We start from the raw sequence: 21,561 nt of genomic DNA on the forward strand, positions 1-21,561 counted from the left end.
CATTCGCGAATCTTAAGACGGGGCCGATGGGAACGGTTTTATTCGCATATTATTCCTATTATTTACTGTATTGAAAGGTGAAACTTTACCATGGGTTGATTTGGAAATCGAGGGTCGGTGGATTTATCGCAGTATTTTTTATTCACTACATATCCTACCCTACCCCACACTATATAGTTAGTATCCCACCAAAAACATTTTCATGTAAAATGTTGCCAAGACGATCATATGGCTATGGCTCGCACTGTTAAAAATTTATCAGATCTCATTGTAGAGCCAAGCTTCTAACTCTACACGCCCTGACTCTAAGTCTAGATCTAGAGCCCTAACTTTACAAACTGGACCTTAGTTAAAATATGTAGCTTATTTATAGAGCATTTGAAATTCGCGCCTTTTCTACTAACAATATTGATTTACTTTTTAGGGTTCCGTATCCAAAGGGTAAAAACGGGACCCTATTACTTAGATTCCGCCGTCCGTCTGTCCGTCTTCTGTCTGTCAACAGGTATCTCAAGAACCGTGATAGCTAGACAGTTGAAATTTTCACAGATGATGTATTTCTGTTGCTGCTATAGGAACAACAAATACTAAAAACAAAATAAAATAAATATTTAAGTGGGGCTCCCATACAATAAACGTGATCTTTTTGTAGTTTCTTTTCGTAATGGTACGGAACCCTTCGTGCGCGAGTCCGACTCGCACTTGGCGGTTTTTACTCGTATAATAGCCATGCCTTTTCCGGTTTTTACTGGTTTTCTAGATAAACAGCGCGTCGACACGCGCACTGATGTAGACGCGGTGTGGATGATCCCTTATTCTATTTCGAGGCTAGGGATTGGACAATTTGAGAGCAATAAGCCCTCGTCAAGTGTCACTATTGGACACCATAATCCCCACGTCGGCAAACCCTAACGACGGAATCTATGGCGGTGTTTGTGTCGCTAATAACTATGAATTGCATTCATCATCATCATCATCATCTCAGCCATAAGACGTTCACTGCTGAACATAGGCCTCCCCTTTGGACCTCCACACGTGCCGGTTGGAAGACTTGGAAGCGACCCGCATCCAGCGTCCTCCGGCGACCTTAACAAGGTCGTCTGTCCATCTTGTGGGTGGACGTCCCACGCTGCGCCTGCCAGTCCGTGGTCTCCACTCGAGCACTTTTCGACCCCATCGGCCATCTTCTCTGCGTGCAATGTGGCCTGCCCATTGCCACTTCAGACTGCATGAATTGCATTAGGCAATGAAAATACCATTGCATCGGTGATGTGAAACCTCAATCCGAAATGGCATAAGGGCATATCGTCGAGGAAGGTAAATTCCAAGTGCCGTAAAGTCCGGTTACTTTTAGACCCGGAGGATAACTTTGGCCATTGAGATTTACTCGGTCCAGGTTATATTAATGCACTACAATTATAAAAATATGCCATGGGCTTGGTTTTACCTAATCTTTGACGTTTTTATGTTTTTTATTAGACCCTATTAAATGAGGTTTTCATGTGGGTCAAAGTTACCCTCCATTGGGTTAAAGTAACCCGAGTTTACGGTAATCAAACGTGTACAATGAGGATTATGTGGTGCGATGTCATTGCAATACTCAAACGACATGCGATTCGCCAAAAAAACGTGTGCCCACCCACATATAAAATGACACAAAACACTATGTACTTTGTAGGTACAGGTAGGTAACAGTTAAAAAAAGTAAGCAACAGTTCTAAAATTTACAGTGCGATTCCCGCGGGTATTTCATTTCACACGCGTAAGCGTAACCCGCGTACTCCCTAATCTCGCCGCATTGCAGTGTATGAAACCACGTGGTTACAGTCCGCGCGTAGGAAAGCATCATAGACCTAGGGCCCGATTCGGATTTTGAAATAGACATCTATTAGATATCTTTTAGACATCACCAAGATACGATAACGATATGTTTAAGATCTAACCTGTCAAATTTGACATTTGCGCGATTCTGGAGATCTTGAACGATTTCCACAGGATCAGGAGGAAAACATCGCGAGGAAACCTGCATACATCTGCGAAGAAATTCAAAGGTGTATGCGAAGTCCCCAATCCGCATTGGGCTAGCGTGGGGACTATAGCCCAAGCCCTCTCGCGCATGAGAGGAGGCCTGCCTGTGCCCAGCAGTGGGACTTATATAGGCTGAATTATTTTTTGTTTAAGTTAACCCTTCGCGCCTACATTTTTAAAATTTGCCGCTTTTTTATCTACTGACGGAATCAGACATATCGACAGACAGCTTGCCAGACTATAGTTATGCTTCAGTTGAAACCGTTGAAACACGCTTTAGGCAAATGATCTACAAAACGCCTCTTGACAGTTGTTAGTGTTGCTACAACAAAAAATAAAAATGAAGTAGGTTTGTCGTTAAAATATTAATAATAATACCTATATAATTATACCTATCGTGTGCTAGTTGCACAAACTTTTCAAATATTTATGGTTTAAGTCTGTTATAAATAGATTTATCTAATATGAAATTAAAAGATGTCACTGAAAGAGTTGTAATCACTGTAATCATTTGTATATGGCAACCTAAACTCATACGCTGTCAAAATGGCACGTCAGCAAGATGATGTCGATGAATTATTTGATGTTAAAAGTGCATTTTATGTTGGAAATTACCAACAAGCCATCAATGAGGCACAAAATGTATCTGTAAGTAACCTAAGTGCACTTTTATTCGGATAAAAAACATCATTTCAAGCCTCATTTCAATGACCAATCTTGAACTGTTTTGTACCCTATGTTTTCCTTAATTTAGTTGAAAAATACATTAAATTTCCATATTATATGTTCCTATTCAGCGCATTCAAGTGATTATCTTCCAAATTTAATGTAATTTATACTTGTACAGGCTTTAACTGGCTTAAAATGAATAGTGATTCAATAAGGCTCACACTTTGCTTAACCGTCTTTTACAGCCGTCTACGCCCCTAATAGCTCTTCAAAGAGATGCGTTCCTGTACCGCTCGTACATCGCGCAAGGCAACTACAGGATAGTGCTGCAAGAGCTGAAGTCAGCAGACCCTATGCTGCTGCCGTTGAAGAGCTTGGTCGATTATCTGTCGCCGGGTGCTAATAAACTGGCTGTTGTGGCAGATATTGATGCTAGAGTAAGTACTAATATTTCTATTTATGTGTGAAACATTTAACTTTGATTTTCCTTTCATTCCTGACAGAATACAACTGTAAGTCCCACTTGCACCATTCCACTAACCTGGAGTTATTGGGTTAAACTGCTAACCCAGTGTCAAATTGTACTGGTAACCATGGTTACTCCATAATTTAACCGGTTAACCCCGGGTTAGTGAATGGTGCAAGTGGCCCTAAAGGCAAAAGTAATAAAATATTTAAATTGTGATTAAGTTACAGGCTTTTAACTGGTTTTCTAAATGAGACATGTTCAATCTGAATGTCACATATTTATTGTGAATAAATGATAAGCAATACATTCTCAGCAATCATTTCTTCAGTCGAAAAGTGCTCGAGTGGAGACCACGGACTAGCAAGCGCAGCGTAGGACGTCCACCCACAAGATGGACAGACGATCTAGTTAAGGTCGCCGGAAGACGCTGGATGCGGGTCGCTTCCAACCGGCACGTATGGAGGTCCAAGGGGGAGGCCTATGTTCAGCAGTGGACGTCTTATGGCTGAGATGATGATGATGATGAATACATTCTCTCAGAAGAGTTTCCACTGTAGGCTAGCGTCGAAATCCTTAGGTGGTATCTTGACATTAAGCTGAGTGGAGACCTTTTCAGTGACGCTGAATAACTAGTTTGTTCTGTATGTCTCATGTAATACTTCAAGTGAAAATTAACACATTCAACACCAAGAACCCGACTGTCGGGTACACTATTCGTAGCGACTACGCGCTACATACGACGAAACCGTGGCTACGCGCTACGAGCGTAACCCGTAGCACTTAGTGGTATTGAATGTGTTAAGCATTTTTTGAATAAAATATGTTGTATTCTATTCAATTTCCATGTTATTCCAGGTGCAGAAGGGAACAGAGCTGGTGAATGAGGTGTTCCTGATAGTGGCGGCCACCATTTACTACCACGAGGAAAACTATGAGGCTGCTCTTAAGTAAGTTTTTCATCAGTATACTAAAACAATATTCTTAAATTATTTATGAGTACATTGCCAATGATGATTTGAACACAGGATAAAAAGTTTAAAATACCAAATATCTAAGTAAAATCTTATTTTAGAAAATTACTTTGTTAGCCAACTTTCCCCAAAGTACCTTAACATGTAGCATACACTAATTTCGTTTTATAAAGTAGTAGTAGTAGTCTTGGACTTTTGGTACATAAAACCAAACCATATCTTTCAGAATATTTTCATAAATATCATCACAACAGGAATAAGATTGTTACATACTTATTGCTAACAAAAAATTCAAACTTTGGTTTGTTGACATATGAGAGCATGTAATCATCTATCTATTTGTGTTCATTAAACATTTTGTTTTCATTCCTGAATCTCACGGTGATGAGATTAAATACCACAAACTATATAACCACCCCAAGTTGGAGACATTTTGGTTATGATCTTGTAATAGTTGGCAGACAGAACAAATTTGAAAATAAATTGAAATTTAATTAATTAAAGGATTCTCCACGGAGCTGAGGCCATCGAACTCCGCGCCTTCACCCTCCAGTGTCTGCTAGCCATGAACAGACAGGACCTCGGCAAGAAGCACCTCGCCACTATACAAGCCGTGGATGATGATAGCACCCTGGTTCAGCTGGCGCAGGCGTGGCTTAATCTGTCACAGGTAAACTTTATATACATATTTACATACATACATATAATCACGTCTATTCCCCGGAGGGGTAGGCAGAGACCACGGATTTCCACTTGCTACGATCCTGACATACCTCTTTCGCTTCCTTCACATTCATAACATTCCTCATACACGCTCGCCGGTTTATGGTAACATTCCATTTTTAACCGCAGCTCCACTACTGGTACTGAATGCGTCGCTGTCATTGTCAATTTCCATAAAAAAAATCCATAGTAAAATTGACAGTAATGCAGCTGTCGTTGGAAATGGAATGTTACCCTAAGGGTGTTCTTGACCTGGCCTTTCTTCACGATTTCCCCGATCTGACCAGAGAAAGTCCGCCGAATACATATTTACATATTTATTTATAAAATAATATGCACATCTAAGTTTAGTTGTATTCCAAGTGGCTCTTTCGAGTACTCGGGTGAAAATTCTTTTTGTTGTCTCGTTTTCTGTGCTCATGAAATGTGACGGAGTGGAGATCTTCGTATGGGAGGAAAGTTAGTTTAAAAAAATAGAAGTGTGACAGAGTGGTCAGAAATAAGACAAAGAAAATCATTTTGACATTTTTGGTGACTTTTGACCCACTTAACCCATTGGTTGTTGATGTTTCCTCGCTATGTGATGATAACCTTTATTATTTTAAAACCCAATTATACCAGAATTGTTCAATAAATGTATAATCATATTTTATTCTTTGAGTCGATCAATTATTTCTTGTTGTTATTCTGTCTGTTTGTTAGAACTGCTATAGGTACCATGTTTTACAAACATGCTTAGTTAATGTCCCATTGTGGAAAGGCCTTATAACTACCAAAAATATCATGTTTGGTTGATTTAAATGTGAAAAAACTAGTATTTTAAGAGTGACCCAGGAGACCTTAACCATGGCAACTATAGTTCGTTTTTTTAGCATTAGAAAGAACTTGCAAGAAGGTAAACGATCTTGACATGTCTTTAAATTGAAAAACGCTTTTTAAAAATCAAAAACTATTACTTATGAAAGCAGAATAATATAAATGATCGTATTAGATTCATAATTGTTACATATTTGCTGTAACTTATTTTTAAAATGTCTTTTTCAATTAAAAGACACATCAAGATTGTTTACCTTATTTCTAATGCTAAAAAAAACGAACTATAGTGACAAGAAAAAGTTGATCACCCGTTTGCAAAATGGTTAGAATTGCAAAGTGATCAAATGATGGTACATTCCAGGGTGGACCGGGAGTGCAGGACGCGCACTACAGCATCATGGAGCTGTCGGAGCGGCTCGGAGCCCTGGGCGCCGGCCCGGCCGCCGTGGGCGCCGCCGCCGCCGCCTCCAGAGGTATTTCTGCTAGCTTCTTCAAGGGGCGAGGTTTCTCGACGTTTCTTCTCAAGTTGAAATAAAGGATGTTGCTATGCACAGCTCCATATTTTTTGTGGTAAACTGAATTGTCAGAAGTCAACTTTTGACAATCAGAATAATCACAAAATGTAAGCAGACCCCGTAGACAACATGCCAATCGCTAACCTTCCGTAGCGAACGAAACGCAACTGTCACTTTCACACTAATATGGAAGAGTGATATAAGCATACATCGTTATCGCGGGAGCAAATACGATTTGACAATACTGAAAGATTATAAAAAACAGTCAAAAACAGAAATGACATTCGTATAGAGAAACGTTTATACCTACGACCTTAAAATGTATAATTATTTTATTGAATATCAATGCTATCTTACCTCCATACTTGACTTGATTGGTACTTAAAAAGATTACCTATTAGGTACGCAACCTTATCAGTCAATTTAGACATTTGTCAATCTTGACTGATCTTTATTTGTAACAACTATGGAAGGTAGAGATGAGGAAAACAATCTTCATGTATTAAAAAGTGTCCCTCAAAAACATTAAATAGGCCGCGCCGCGGCGCCACTGTGCATCGCGAACCAATTTTTGACGGTCTTTTAGCCTTGTCGGTAGTGACCCCGCTTATGAAGCAGGAGGTCCCGGGTTCGAATCCCGATAAGAGTATTTATTAGCTTTTTATTATTTGTATTTGTAGGTATTTAATACCAATATATAAATTAATATTGATATACATATGTAAGTTGAAAAAGATAGAGAACAGAAATTGTGATGACCAGCATCACTGGAGGAGGCCTTCACCCTCACAGGAGGGGTTGTTGCAGAATAAATTACAAGAAAAAAATATAATTACTTACTACTTATTACATAACCAAGCATAATAGAACATTGATTTGAGGAATATTAAATATTATTGTAATACTAAACCTAATGTAAATTTAAGTTTATAATATTGTGTTTGTTTTACCGGCGAGAAATAAAAGGCTCTTTTTGTTTTTCGTTTTTAATATTAATATAAAAGTAAAATATAAAAACACTTACAAAACAAAAAAAAACACCCGAACACATTTTTATATATGTATAATGTAGTGGCGGATTTGCAGTCTTTGCCGCCCTAGGCCCCAGGCCCTGTAGCCGCCCCTTTCTCAGCACCCATCATATTGACTACATTTTGAGTTATTTCTTGTTAACATCAGCGAATGTTTTGTCACAATTTGCCTGCATCTGACCCTTGATCCAGTCTCTAGGTGTTGGTCGAGACTCTTCGCTATGAGACCGTCCGCTGAGACGACTATCGCAACAATGATCGTCGAGTCAACATCCCACATGGCGGTAATCTCGTATATAAAGTATTACTTACCTAAGTATCACTAGTGAGATTGAGTTGGAAATCAAAACCTGAGTGTGCGCGCTGCGCGGTAGTTTTCAACGAATGCGAGTTCTTAGTTCGGGGCGAACTATTAGTAATTAAGACAATAACTTGGCATTTTTCCTATTCATTTTAGTTTTGGTTTTGGCTGCGGCGTAACGTTTATTTTTATATTTTGCCAGAAAGTGGGCTCGCATAACTACGTACATATCGATAACATTTTTTAATATATGTTTGAAATGGTCGACACATCCAACTTTTATCAATGCTCCTTTTAGTCATTCTTGCGTAATTTCACTGATCGTCTCCATATTGGTTAAAGCTTTGCTTATTACTCTTAACATACATTTCTCTATCATTTTGGTCAGATTGAATAGATCGTCACTAGCATAAATTAACCCGCCGTATAAATCCATTTTATCGATTACGTCGTTTCTCATTAACATTTTTCCCTCATTGGGACTCATTTGTATGAGTTTCAAACAATTATTGCATTTTACGATTTTTCGCAATTTGCGGACGATGTACCCAGCAATGTAAGACTGCACCGCGTCACTGGTGACAGCCTCGTTGTAGTCATGGTCTTCATAACCATCAATCAATGGTTCACCATTATCTAGTATATGGTCGAGGCTTTCCAGCCATGCTTGCTTAGCCTCGTTTGAACCAGTTACCATATCCTTTGCTCCTAGTAAGTTCTTCAGCAAATCTTTGCCGGAAACGTTACAACCTTTCGGAGGGCGTATTAGGGAAAAACAAGACGCCAATCGGTAAACTTGTGCAAACATTTTGGGATCAGGGTGATCGTTTCCTCCACACGAATATCTCATGACGGAGAAAAATCTCTGAAAACAAGTCAAAATTATTATTCAATAAAAAATATAGGACCTCGGGTCTCAAACTATCTCCATAATTTTATCTAAATTGGTTCAGCGGTTTAAGCGTGAAGAGGTAACAGACACACTTTTGCATTTATAATAGTACTAATATTTGTATGGCTATGTTCGTTTTTTTAGCATTAGAAAGAAGGTAAGCGATAAAAAACGTCCACAGCCCAAAGTTACGCCTCATTTCAAAAGAATTAAACCCAAAAACACCAGGCAGAAATATATTGATGGGTACATTAAGTATATGGACTAGGTAGGAACTGTATCCTAAAAAAATATGTGCCACCTGTCATGCTTAACGGAGCTCTCTTAGACAGAGTACAGAGTTTCAAGTACCTAGGGCATATTGTTACTGCGGACCTCAAGGATGATGTGGATATGGAGCGGGAGCGGAGGGCGTTGTGCGTAAGGGCGAACATGTTGGCTCGCAGGTTTGCTCGTTGTAGTAGTGACGTGAAGATAACGCTTTTCAAAGCGTACTGCACGTCGCTGTACACGTGTGGCCTGTGGGCGGACTACACGCAAAGAGCGTACAACGCGCTCCGCGTCCAGTACAATAACGCATTTAGGGCGGTGTTGGGGCTGCCCCGCTACTGTAGCGCTTCGGGCATGTTCGCGGGGGCCCACACGGCCTGTTTCCACGCCACCATGCGCGTGCGCGCAGCTGCGCTGGTGCGGCGCGTGCGGGCCAGCGCCAACACTGTCCTGGCGATGATCGCAGATCGGCTTGACTGTCCTTATATTGTGCACTGTTGCAACAGGCATGTAAGGACAGGTGTAGGTTAGTTTTGTATGTATTGTTGTGTTTTTGTGTATATATTGTATATCATTATTCTTTAATGTGATTTGTAAATTTTTAAAATTTATTGTTAATTTTAGTAGATTATATTTAAATGTAATGTTATTAATGTTGTGTAATCAAAATGTAAATAATGTAAAAATATGAGTATAATTAGCTTGAATTAATGAATTTTAATTTATTTTTTATTTTTAAAAAGGCTTTCTGGACTTTCTCCAAAAGTAAGGCAGCATACATGATGCAGATTCCATACAAGCAGATTCATATTCATTGGATTACATAATTAGTAATTATTAATTACCTCCAACGGATCTTGAGATAGGGTTGCTGTCATCAAATACTTGTAATCACATGCAACATTCAGCATATCCAAAATTTCAAGTGTTGCCCGTAAAGTTACTTTTAATCCAGTTAACGTGCTCCTTGACACAGGTATTTTTTTTTCGAGCTTTTCCCAGTCTGCAAGGAATTCTAAAAATTCCTGGATTGCCTGAAAAAAGTATTTCTTCATTAAGTAAACAAGCTTCAAAGCTATACAATGAAATATTAAGAGGAAAGGGGACGGCCGCTTCTCTACACAAAAGTATAGTCAGTAGTAGACATTTACAGATATTAGTAAGGAGCAAAAAATATATTCCATACAAATTTTTAAATGTTCCTAATTTTTATATTAAACTAAAAATTACAGTATAGGCTGTATAGGTGCCAAGGGATATATTCAGGTTGCGAGGCGGCGGCGGTTCCGGCATATTAACATTAACACATACAGTACCGGTCAAAAGTTTAAGTTCACTCTGCGAAATAAGGTTATCATATTTAATTATGTTCAAATATAGAATATGTTTTGAATTTCAAACGTTTAATTGTTTCCACGACTACCAAATAACAATAAAAATACCTCTTGGAGGAATCGTTTTATGTTATTCGGAAAATTTGATCCATTTAATATTTTTGTTCCGTATTTCCTATGAGATTTCGTGAAGTTAGAAATCATTTAAAATGGGTCGCAAAGCCGATTTTAGTGTCGAAACTCGTGCTGTTATTGTAACTCTGTCAAATGAGGGCTACACGACGCGGAAAATCGCTGAAAAAATGAAGGTTTCTCAAACCGCTGTCGTGAGTACTTTGAAACGAAAACAAAAAACCGGTCTTAATTGCAGTCGATCTCGATCAGGTAGGCCAAAAGTCACGTCTAAAAGCGAAGACCAATTTATTTGCGTGCAGAGCAAACGCCAACGTACTCTAACTGCTCCAGAAATTTGCGAAGAACTCAACGCCACCCGAGAACAGCGAGTATCGGTTTCGACAGTGCAACGGCGTCTGCGAAACTATGGTCTAAAAGGTCGTATTGCTGCCAAAAAACCCTTGTTACGTAGTCAGAATAAAGTTAAGAGGTTGAAATGGGCCCAGAAACACAAAAACTGGACGTCTGGACAGTGGTCTAAAGTTTTATTTTCTGACGAATCGAAGTTTGAAATTTTTGGAGGGAGACGTCGTCAATATGTTCGACGACAAGTAGGCGAACGAATGATAAAGCAATGCGTGATGCCAACAGTGAAGCACGGTGGAGGATCAGTTATGGTCTGGGGATGCTTTGCGGGTGATAAAGTTGGTGATCTCGTGAGAGTCAATGGCATAATGGATAAGAAAATGTATCATAACATTTTGCAACGTCACGCTTTTCCATCTGGAAAACGGATTGTAGGCAGAGGTTTTGTTTTCCAACAAGACAACGATCCCAAGCATACGTCGAAGTTGTGCAAAAACTACATTTCATCCAAAGAGAACCAAAAAGAATTAAAATATATGGATTGGCCTCCTCAATCGCCCGACCTCAATCCGATTGAGTTGTTATGGGATGAATTGGACAGGAGTGTGAGAAAAATGCGGCCAACTAATAAAGAACAGCTTTGGGAATACCTATACATTTGTTGGAATAAAATTTCGACATCAACACTGCAAAAACTAATTACGCGAATGCCGAAAGTGTGTATGGCAGCATTGAAAGCAAAAGGCGGATATTTTGAAGAGTCTAAAGTTGGCAAAAACTGATCTTTTTGTTATTTAATTGTGGTTTTAAATTAGAGAATTACCTTTAATTTATTATGTAATAAAAGATTATTAAATACTTTTATTAGTACATTGTGTTATAGCTTCATTTAACCGAATTTACAGAGTGAACTTAAACTTTTGACCGGTACTGTAATATTCACTACCAGCAACGCATAATTATATTAATTCTAATTATAATCGGCATAAAATATTCTTCACTATAAGAGGTATCTACTAACAAAAATACATTAAAAGGTTGGCTACTTCTGGTTTAAGGCACCGTCCGGCCGGTCTTTCTTTATGACGGTCTTCCCTTAAATGTTATAGTGAGTAGACGGACTTAGCTGATAGACGGTCTTCTCCGCATTGACCTTAATTTTAATCGCCAACTATTTCTTACCTTTCTTCGTCTGCAATTTTCATTCACGTACAGAGCATCTCTTGGTATACGCTGCGATCATATATAACTATGGATACCGCCTTTAGGAACATTACCGTTCAAATTCTCGGGCCAAATTAGCACACATACACAATTACGCCTACATTCAAATAAGACGACGCGTTTACAGAGCCTGTAATCAAAGCTGGTAAACAAAATAAGAGTCATCTTTATTACACTAATGGTACATAGCTAAGTGTAGATGAAATGCATATAATGTCAATAACTACCAATCAGCGACATTAATCCGCTAATAACCTTCTTGCTGTACGCGCGTACTGGCCGCTGAGAGTTCGCGGTTCATATTTGATTAGAATATGACTTGGACAGGGATAGGTTTATGCCATACAGTGAAGAACCAGTCAAATAATTCACGTATAATAATTTAATGCAGATTAAAAGATAACTAGTTAAAATGTTGTTATGACATGACAGACTAACTCAACATAAGTAAATATATCATTGTTGTATAAATGTATTCCGCTATAATAAGTATTTTGTATATTTTATTATCAATCTGCATGGCAGTGCGAAGTCACGTTCAGGTATAGTCTGTCCGTTTTTCTAAGATCAAGTACGCCAAAGTAAATGTACGGCGAACTTGATCTTAAAAATCAGACTGGCTTTGCAAACAAGTCTGCAAAATTTACATGGGTACACGAATCGGGTCAGAAATATTTGAACAGGCGGAGTCACAATAAATCCCCACTTTCAGTTCAGAATATTTTATATGTATATAGCCGGTCAAGCAAGTTTGTCAGTAGAAAAAGGTGCAAAATTAAAATTTTGTATAGGACCATAGCCGTTCGCGCGCTTACATTTTCTAAATTTGCCGCTCTTATAATATTTTAAACTTTCGCGTTTTGAACACATATTAACTCACATTATACGAAACGAAACTGATTTACGTCGGTAAATCAAGGTAATTGAATATAATTCGCGTTAGACCCGTCTATAATGTGAGTTAATATGTTTGCCGCTCTTTTCTTCTGACGGAAATGGCTGGAGAGAGAACCTACATATATGTGACAGTAGAGGGTGGATTCAAATGATCAACATTTTCAGATAATGTGTGTATTTGTTAAATTAATTCAGTGAAAGCATGATAGGAAAAATGTATCTACATATAGGAGACCGGGTATCTCACGGGTTATATCTCATGAATAGAACATATTCTAGATATCTTGCCAGGCATCCACTCAATTTCATGTCTCTCTAATTGGACAGCTTTTTTTCATAGTTCTCTGCGAATAGCATCTTGTGGGAATCTGAATGGAAAGTAATGTAAAATGACAATACCAAATTTGATTATTAATTTGAAATAACTAGGTAGTTTTGTTATAGCTCCATCTCATGAAATAAAAAAGGAAAATACAAATCTGTAAGAAGGAATTTATTATTACATTTATAATAATATAGAAAATACCTAAACCAAACACAAGTTAATAAAATAGTCTACTTCATTTAGCATAACACCATCCCTATTATCCTTGCAATTTAAAAAGTCGTATGTTGTTATGAAAGTCGTATGCAGTTGTTACGTTTTAGCTTAGCACGGTAGTATTGAAAACAAATCATGTTTTTTCCAAATTCTACTGAAGTTATCTGTTTACTACAAGTGAAAAGTGATTCCACTGTCCTTGGTATGAACTAAAATAACTTTTGCACCACTTCACGACACATGAATATATTTTTAATTACAAAAAAACGTTGTTTTTATAAATCAATTTAGCCATTTGTCACTGACTGTCATCTCGGTGGTACTGAGATTGCCAATCGAGCAGTTTGTAAGTACCGCCTATCGCGGGGTAGTTTGCGTTGGGTCATAATTGAGCAGACAGAATACTTCCATGTATAGCATTTCGCTGCCGGCATAAGACTTACCGTCCTCTTCAGACGCTTGCATTTATGTACAAGATTTGAAGCGCGCCGTTTAGCTTCTGCCATTTTTTGTAATAGAGTTGAAGTGGAATTACGGTTCTGCAAACGATTTCGTAATATTCGACAAGATTTACATCTTGGGTACTGTTGATTTCTTTCGTAAGTATCATCACCAATAATCACACCTTTACAAAATCTGAAAATTGATGTAATTATTAGATAAATTCGTTTTTATCTTTTATTATTCTCCTGTACCATTGTTTATGTATAAATAGTGCTTTAATCTACAGGTACCTACATAATAAGGGTTCTTAAAATACACATAAAAGTCGAGTTTTAATAGGATAGGTTCAAGAATTAAGACCTATTTAATGTACCGTTACATACAATATTTTTAATGACAAAAAAGTTAAATAAAATCAAAGTTAGGCTTACGAGTTATCCTTTTATTTTAAATACAACTGTTACATTATGGTATATATATTCATAAGACGACTGCAAACAGTTGTATTATCGCCTACACCCATAGTACAAGCTTTGGGGCTAGGTTCCTCGTATTCGAAATGAAAAGTAGAGTGTTTAACTCGGGTGAATGGCATCATTTTAGCCTCGGACTATACTCTCACTGCGTTCATCCCTTGGTTAACAATCTACCAAAACTTACTTATTGTCGTCAATCTGAGTACCAACGCACAAAGGCCATCTTTCAACCGATTTTAAGTAATCGTAGGTGTTGTCATATGAATTAATTTTCTCCTTTAGTGGCAATTGTTCATTATTGGGAAAAATTACCTGCAATTAAATAGCAATTATGTTTCGTTACAAATTCAAATCATGCCAACCGAATTTTATTGTTACATTAATAAACACTTACAGTGACAGTTAGATCATCGTTTAAACGTATATGATGTTTAATCTTCTGAGTTTTTGGATCCATTCGCATAAATTCCAGCCCATTAGGATTTTCTGCATGTAGCCAAAAAGGCGGCAACAACGAAAATGCCCGAAACTTACTTTTAAAATTCTCTATTGGATTTATTGTTACATTAGTATCCTGATATTGACTAAACAATGGTTCCGCAAAGTCCTGTTGTATCATTTCATAATCCATTAAATAATTAGAATCATTTTGATCTTCTGATAATTCCTGTTGCTCGGCATTGATTTGTTGTTGCTGCTCGTCCTTAGGTTGATTGGGGTATGGTTCGAAAGATTCCTCTATGTGAATAGTATTGGCTTGGAGTTCATGTTCGGGAATGGGAATAAACTGATGCTCAATCGTGGGCACAGCTTCTTCCTTAAGCGTTTTTCTTTGTGTAGGAATATATTTGAGCTCTCCTTTAATAGTTAACTTTTCGTACATATTTATATTTTCTTCTTTAAAATGAAGATGGCAAATATAATCATTTGCTTTTAATGCAATTCCTAACGACTTTTTCCAACTTTCCAACCGTGCCGGAGTCTGAGAATTAATAGAAAAATGAAGAATTGTTGAAGTGAAATTGTGAAATTTATAAGAAAAATATAAAAATCACAATATAATATTTTATTAAATAACTAGCGACCGGCTTCGCACTAGTCAACAAATTATATAAGTAAACCTTCCTCAAGAATCACTCTATTGATAGGTGAAAACCGCATGAAAATCGAACTGAAACCGTCCAGTAGTTTGTTTATCGCAAAGATACATTCAAACCCACGAACAGACAGTCGCGGCGGGGGACTTTGTTTTATAAGGTGTAGTGAAAATTACATACTTACCGTTGGTTGGAAAAAAGATACGGATTTCGTAACATTTTTCTGTTTTTTCCTCTTACGCCCACTTTGGCAACTGTTTACGATGCAAACTTTTCCCATTTTTACTATAGAAAATATATCCTATAGCGGTGGATTTGCCCTAAAGCCCCACATTCACACTCCTACCTTGTAGGCCGCCTCGTAGTCCACGTCGTTGGGTAGGATTGTGTATGGGGGTTGCGGACTACGAGCCGTCCTACCGTTTAGCCGTTTGTAGGACGGCTCGTAGTCCGCAACCCCCATACACAATCCTACCCAACGAGGCGGACTACGAGGCGGCCTACAAGGTAGGAGTGTGAATGTGGGGCTTAAGGCCTGGTAAGCCCAGGCCCGAGGTGGCTAGATAACAGAGGTGGCAGTCTATATGATGCGTACTGAGACAGGGGCGGCTAGTTTTACTACACAAGGAAATCCTAAATTTAATAAATCAATTTATGAAAATTTTAAATAAAATTTCAAAAAACTGACAGCGCACTTCACTCAGTCAATAAGGTCTAAATTCATGTTAGTTCCCAGTACTACCTACTAGCGCCACCGGAGAGATTTCGAACTATTCTTTATACTGACAGCTGGACACTTTTACAACCGTCTTATCATAAAAGATAGCTCTCCTTTACTTCTACACTCCATAGTAACAACATAATCAAATAGAAGTTGCCTTTAAGGTGGTTCGCCTAGGTTACTCAAAACTTAACTCTCGCTAGATGGCACCACTTTTGCAAAATTTCAGATTTTATTTTTTTGTGAAATGGTCTTGGTATTTGTATACTTAAAAGTATGTTTCGCGCACTCTTTAAGTAAATATTGAACTATTAAAATAAACATTGAATACTTCATTGTGCAAAAACCACCTTTTTAATTCGACGGAGTGTTGCTGTCACGCTTTTTCCTACTATTACTCACACATGCAAACAGTGTTTCCGTGATCCTTGTAGTAGACAATTTCACACAACGTAAGTATGTTGCAATAGCGTAACGGTATGTTCGTGGAAATACGTGCAAGAGGTTTGGGGTTCAAGACTGGTGCGAGTAGGTAATTTCTTTTTGTTTCTCCTTTGTGTTATCTTACCTTTAAACGAGCAATTATTAGATATATAATTATTTATTTATATATTTGGATGGTATCAGAAACGGCTCTAACGATTTCGATGAAATTTGCTATAAGGGGTTTGATCTCTTAGCTAGGTCTATGAGAAAACGCGCATTTTTGAGTTTTTATGTTTTGTAAGCTTTGGTCGGTCTCCCAGATATTCAATCTCCGCTTGGCAACTAATCCCAGAATTGGCATGCGCACTAGTTTTTACGAAAGCAACTGGCCTGACCTTCCAACCCAGAGAGTAAACTCATTTGGATTAGTCCGGTTCCCTCACATTGTTTTCTTTCACCGAAAAATAGGTATCGGTGTATAAATAGGTATCAAATGCTATTTCGTACAAAAGTTCGAAAAATCATTGGTACGAGCCGGGGTTAGAACCCGCGACCTCCGAATTGCTTTCCGCTAGGCCAGCAGCGCTTCCCCCACATACTCAGTGTTATCAGGTTTTTTAAAAATCAAAAACGATTACTTATGAAAGCAGAAGAATATAAATGATCGTATTAGATTTATAATTGTTACATATTTGCCGTAACTTATTTTTAAAATGTGTTTTTCAATTAAAAGACACGTCAAGATTGTTTACCTTATTTCTAATGCTAAAAAAAACAAATTATAGTAATAATTGTGTTTTTCATTCATAGACAAAATCCATTATTTTTAACCACAGGAAATTTTATACACTTCTTTTTAGGGTTCCGTACCCAAAGGGTAAAACGGGACCCTATTACTAAGACTTCGCTATCCGTCCGTCCGTCCGTCCGTCCGTCTGTCACCAGTTGAAATTTTCACAGATGATGTATTTCTGTTGCCGCTATAACAACAAATACTAAAAACAGAATAAAATAAAGATTTGAATGGGGCTCCCATACAACAAACGTGATTTTTGACCAAAGTTAAGCAACGTCGGGAGTGGTCAGTACTTGGATGGGTGACCGTTTTTTTTTGCTTTTTTTTGTTTTTTTTTGCATTATGGCACGGAACCCTTCGTGCGCGAGTCCGACTCGCACTTGCCCGGTTTTTATTGCAGTGAGGATGTCCTGATTGTAAAAATCAGAGAGATTAGGTAGAGTATAATTTCTAATTATCTTTGTAAAAATAAAAGAATACGTGTAGCCCATACTTAATAATCGATTTATGATAATAAGAAAAATTAAATAAAAATAAAAAAACAATACGAAATTTAGGTGTAACAAAAATACAAAAAGTTATGTTCCAGCATACAATGACTGGGGATCGAACCGGGAATCTTCCGTTTGCAAGCAAAAAAGCGACTGTTTGCATAACACGCCATGATAGTTCTTAGCTAAGCTGACGAAATTCTCGCTTAGGTCAATTAACTACCTGTCAAATATCAGTGTCAACAAAATTGCACTAAACATGACGGCACTCCAAATTCGAGCCGTGGTCAGCCCGGCAACGTCGGAAATGGTATGGCAACGTCGCAAATGTATCTGTACACGACATTTGTGACACACACATACGTAAAATTGATGAAAAGTTAACTATGAATTTTGCATGATTTCTGTATGAAACATTGTTTTCCTGTTAATTTCGCGCAAACGAATATTCGAAAGAAGATAAATGCGGAAATATTTGTGTACTAATAGTGTGTAGTTACTTAATGAGCTTTGATTGAATTTTGTATGAAAAGCGAACCACCTTAAAATGCCTCGAAGGAAAATAACATGTGATGAATTTGTGGGGTTGTTTATACAGGATTATCCTGAGCTAGAGGCTCGCGATACAAATCTATTTTGCTCGAAGTGCAATTATTAGTTTTTGTAAAACGAAATCTTCCGTGAAACGTCATTTTAACTCTGAAAGACACACTTCTCTCAAAAAAGATTCATTACATTTGATTACTTCCGTCGTTTTAAAAACGCACCCATTACAACAGTAGCAGTCGAAAGATCATTTAGCCAATCAAAATGGATATTTACTGCACGACGCCGCAGATTAAGAGTAGAAAACATAGAGAAAATTTATGTCGTATATTACGAAAATCACTTAATATCAACAAAAATTAAATAATGTTGTACAAAATAAATCATGAATATTTATTTGATATGTCGATTCCGGGTCATTATTTACTAACAGAGTGTAAAGCAAGATTTATGAACATTATGCAACAAAAACTTCGTGCTATGTATGATGAACTTCTTGGAGGCTTATAATGTGTAGGCAGAAAGGTCTGTTTTTACTAAACGGGCAGTCTGTTTTACCACTTCTTTAATAAATTTATATTTGCTCCCGCGATAACGATGTATGGATATAAGACACAAAGCGATTCGATGGCGAAGCGCAAGCGATTATCACAGCTATAGTTCGTTTTTTTTAGCATTAGAAATAAGGTAAACAATCTTGACGTGTCTTTTAATTGATATACAAATTTTAAAAATAAGTTACGACAAATATGTAACAATTATGTATCTAATACGATCATTTATATTCTTCTGCTTTCATAAGTAATAGTTTTTGATTTTTAAAAAGCGTTTTCCAATTAAAAGACATGTCAAGATCGCTTACCTTCTTGCAAGTTCTTTCTATTGCTAAAAAAAACGAACTATAGGCCGGCGACAGCTAGCGCCATTTGTATAGCTTTAAAGCCATGATTCTCAAAAATGGACGGCAAAGTCGACTTTGCCGTCTAAAAAATAGGTCGCGAAGCGCGTAGTTTATGGTCAGTCAAAAATTAAAAAGTTAAAAACATTGCAGTCTCGATTTTGGGACTGCAATGTTGCGTACAAATTCCATTATTAGTCGAGTTCCAAACTTTTTAAAAGTTGAAATGACCATACCAAATGAAGGCACATGTAGGAAGGCAACAGCCAAACAGATGATTAGTACCGCGACTATTTAGATGTCTCAAATAGGTTGGCGTATTTTTGGCAGAAAAATACACTTCTATTTTTTTATTAAAAAAAGTAAAAAGGCGGGAAGGGCTTTTTTTTGTCAAAATATATATGTACGAACGTTGCTTTTGTAAAATATTTCTATGATATTTATATTTCTTGCACCATATTTCAGAAAAGCACTATATATGACTCGGCTGGAAGGCTACTTGCTGGCTTCGGATTCAATTAAACTGACTCCTAAGGTCGTCCGTTTAAAACGAATCCTCAGCCTGCAAGTAGCTACTTCCGAGCCTCGACAATAATGTACTATTGATGCGTTGAATGCAGACTGCAGAGACCAGGAATTCATAACTGTGTATATTGTTGCAGGCATGTGGGAGGAGGCGGAGCAGATGCTGAGCGAGGCGCAGGCGCGCGCGCCGCAGCAGCCCGACCTGCTGCTGGGGCTCGCCGTCGCCGCGCGCCACACGCCCAAGCCGCCCGAGGTAACACTTGTTCAGCCCGAGATAAACGGATTTTCGAACGTCACTTGCTAAATGTTAAGAAATTGTTTAGAGAGCCCACACTTTCCCGTGTCTTTTAATTGAAAATAGTTATTTGTACAACAAGAGATCTAAGTTTGATATTTCTTCGAGTGCTTATTTCGAGTCCCGTGCAAGCGAAAGATTCTATAATAGTTAATTGTTACCGCAATCGAACACAAAAACAAAACGTAATAATAAATTTCAGTAAAATAATATGGGAATAACGAACATCAACTGACACTTCAATCGACAACTTTTTATTTTGTAAAAAAAAACTTTGTAAGATACGGTCCGAATTGCGGATACGTATGTAGTAGCAAGTATGGTAGAAATTCTTAAAAGTAAAATAGGTAATTAATTTTGCGTGGTAATCTATGAAGAGTGTGAAGAATAAAATGTGTATTTTTTGAGTTCATTGTTTTAATTGTACAATAAAATACCTAAAATATAGTATTTTATGAAATCAACTTTATTTTTAATAATTAATCATTAAGAACGTCATACTCGTACGTGGTTTGGAACGATGCGGTTTAAAGTTTTCGGGGGTCTATTATAAACCGTCAATATACCGTTGAATGTCGTTTTAACTCTTTTTGTCTGTTTCTTTTTGCTAACAGCGTGAAAGGGATAAAGTACTCAAAATAAGCACTCGAAGAAATATCAAACTTTGATCTCTTGTTGTACAAATAACTACTATTGCACACCTCCATAGAAAGAAAAAAAACATAAGCAGAGGTGAACCACAGGCGGTATTATCGCTAAAAAGCGATCTCTTCCAGACAACCTTTAGGAAATATATCGTTTTAAGTTTTACGTGGATACTTCGAAAACTGACTAGGACACCATAACTTTGCAGGTGGCCTCCCGCTACATAGCCCAGCTGCTAGACAGCCACCCTGACCACCCGTTCACGAAGGACTACAACGCGAAGACCAACGAGTTCCGTCGTCTGGCCGCCCAGTACCAGCCGTCTGTGGCGAGCTAAATAATACCTTATTGATATGGCTACAGAGTCGAATATCGAGTGAAACTGAATTGTTTATTCATAGATTATATAATTATTTACTAATTAAAATGGCTTTCATTTGAGAATTTGACGTTGCAGAGGGACATAACCAGACAAAAATGTAAGAAGAAAAATCTGTTGCATTGACTTTTTAAGAGTCTGACCAAGCTAATGCAAGCATTTGCAATGACTAAGTATGGAAATGTCATCATTAATGTCAAATGACACTCCCTCATTTGTCTGTTCAATTCGGTGCAAAGTTAATTTAGGGCATAGACTAGGAATCCTCTACGAGTTTAGAGCAATTATTTCATGCAACCGAAGATGCCAAAAATGCGGGGGTGCGCGGGACGCGGTGAGCGAATTCCCGTGCCGTGATTGGTCCGTTCAAAGACACGGGCGTCACACAAAGACACTTTCGACTCGAATATGGAGTAAAATTACCGTATCGTGGCAGAGGGGGTAGCGCGACTATGCTCAGTCTGGTGGATGTCTTGTCTGTGGTTTAGACACTTTCGACTCGAACATGGAGTAAAATTACCGTATGAGTGGCAGTGGGTAGCGCGACTATGCTCAGTCTGGTGGATGTCTTGTCTGTGGTTTAGGGTGGTATTTCACCTGGCCAATTTCGTTGTCCAATATGTATTTTGTCTCACATTTTGCTTAATGAGAGAGTGAGACG

General features: G+C 37.9%; 2 protein-coding genes across 2 annotated transcripts; one reads left to right on the top strand and one right to left on the bottom strand.

Moving 5' to 3' along the window:
- The first annotated feature begins 2,534 nt into the window (after window positions 1-2,534).
- Window positions 2,535-20,948, top strand: LOC134669482 (coatomer subunit epsilon). Its single transcript, XM_063527067.1, has 7 exons — window positions 2,535-2,676; window positions 2,943-3,134; window positions 4,022-4,113; window positions 4,642-4,807; window positions 6,038-6,149; window positions 19,719-19,834; window positions 20,730-20,948. The coding sequence occupies exons 1-7, from the start codon at window positions 2,575-2,577 to the stop codon at window positions 20,856-20,858; spliced, it is 909 nt and encodes a 302-aa protein (XP_063383137.1). The 5' UTR covers window positions 2,535-2,574; the 3' UTR covers window positions 20,859-20,948.
- On the bottom strand, window positions 14,041-15,502 carry LOC134669484 (uncharacterized). The gene is made up of 2 exons (XM_063527070.1): window positions 14,476-15,502; window positions 14,041-14,393 (listed from the first exon to the last, which is right to left on the bottom strand). The coding sequence occupies exons 1-2, from the start codon at window positions 14,962-14,964 to the stop codon at window positions 14,262-14,264; spliced, it is 621 nt and encodes a 206-aa protein (XP_063383140.1). The 5' UTR covers window positions 14,965-15,502; the 3' UTR covers window positions 14,041-14,261.
- Window positions 20,949-21,561: the final 613 nt, after the last annotated feature.

This window comes from Cydia fagiglandana, chromosome 12 (genome assembly GCF_963556715.1).
Source record: "Cydia fagiglandana chromosome 12, ilCydFagi1.1, whole genome shotgun sequence".
Lineage (NCBI taxonomy): Eukaryota > Metazoa > Arthropoda > Insecta > Lepidoptera > Tortricidae > Cydia > Cydia fagiglandana.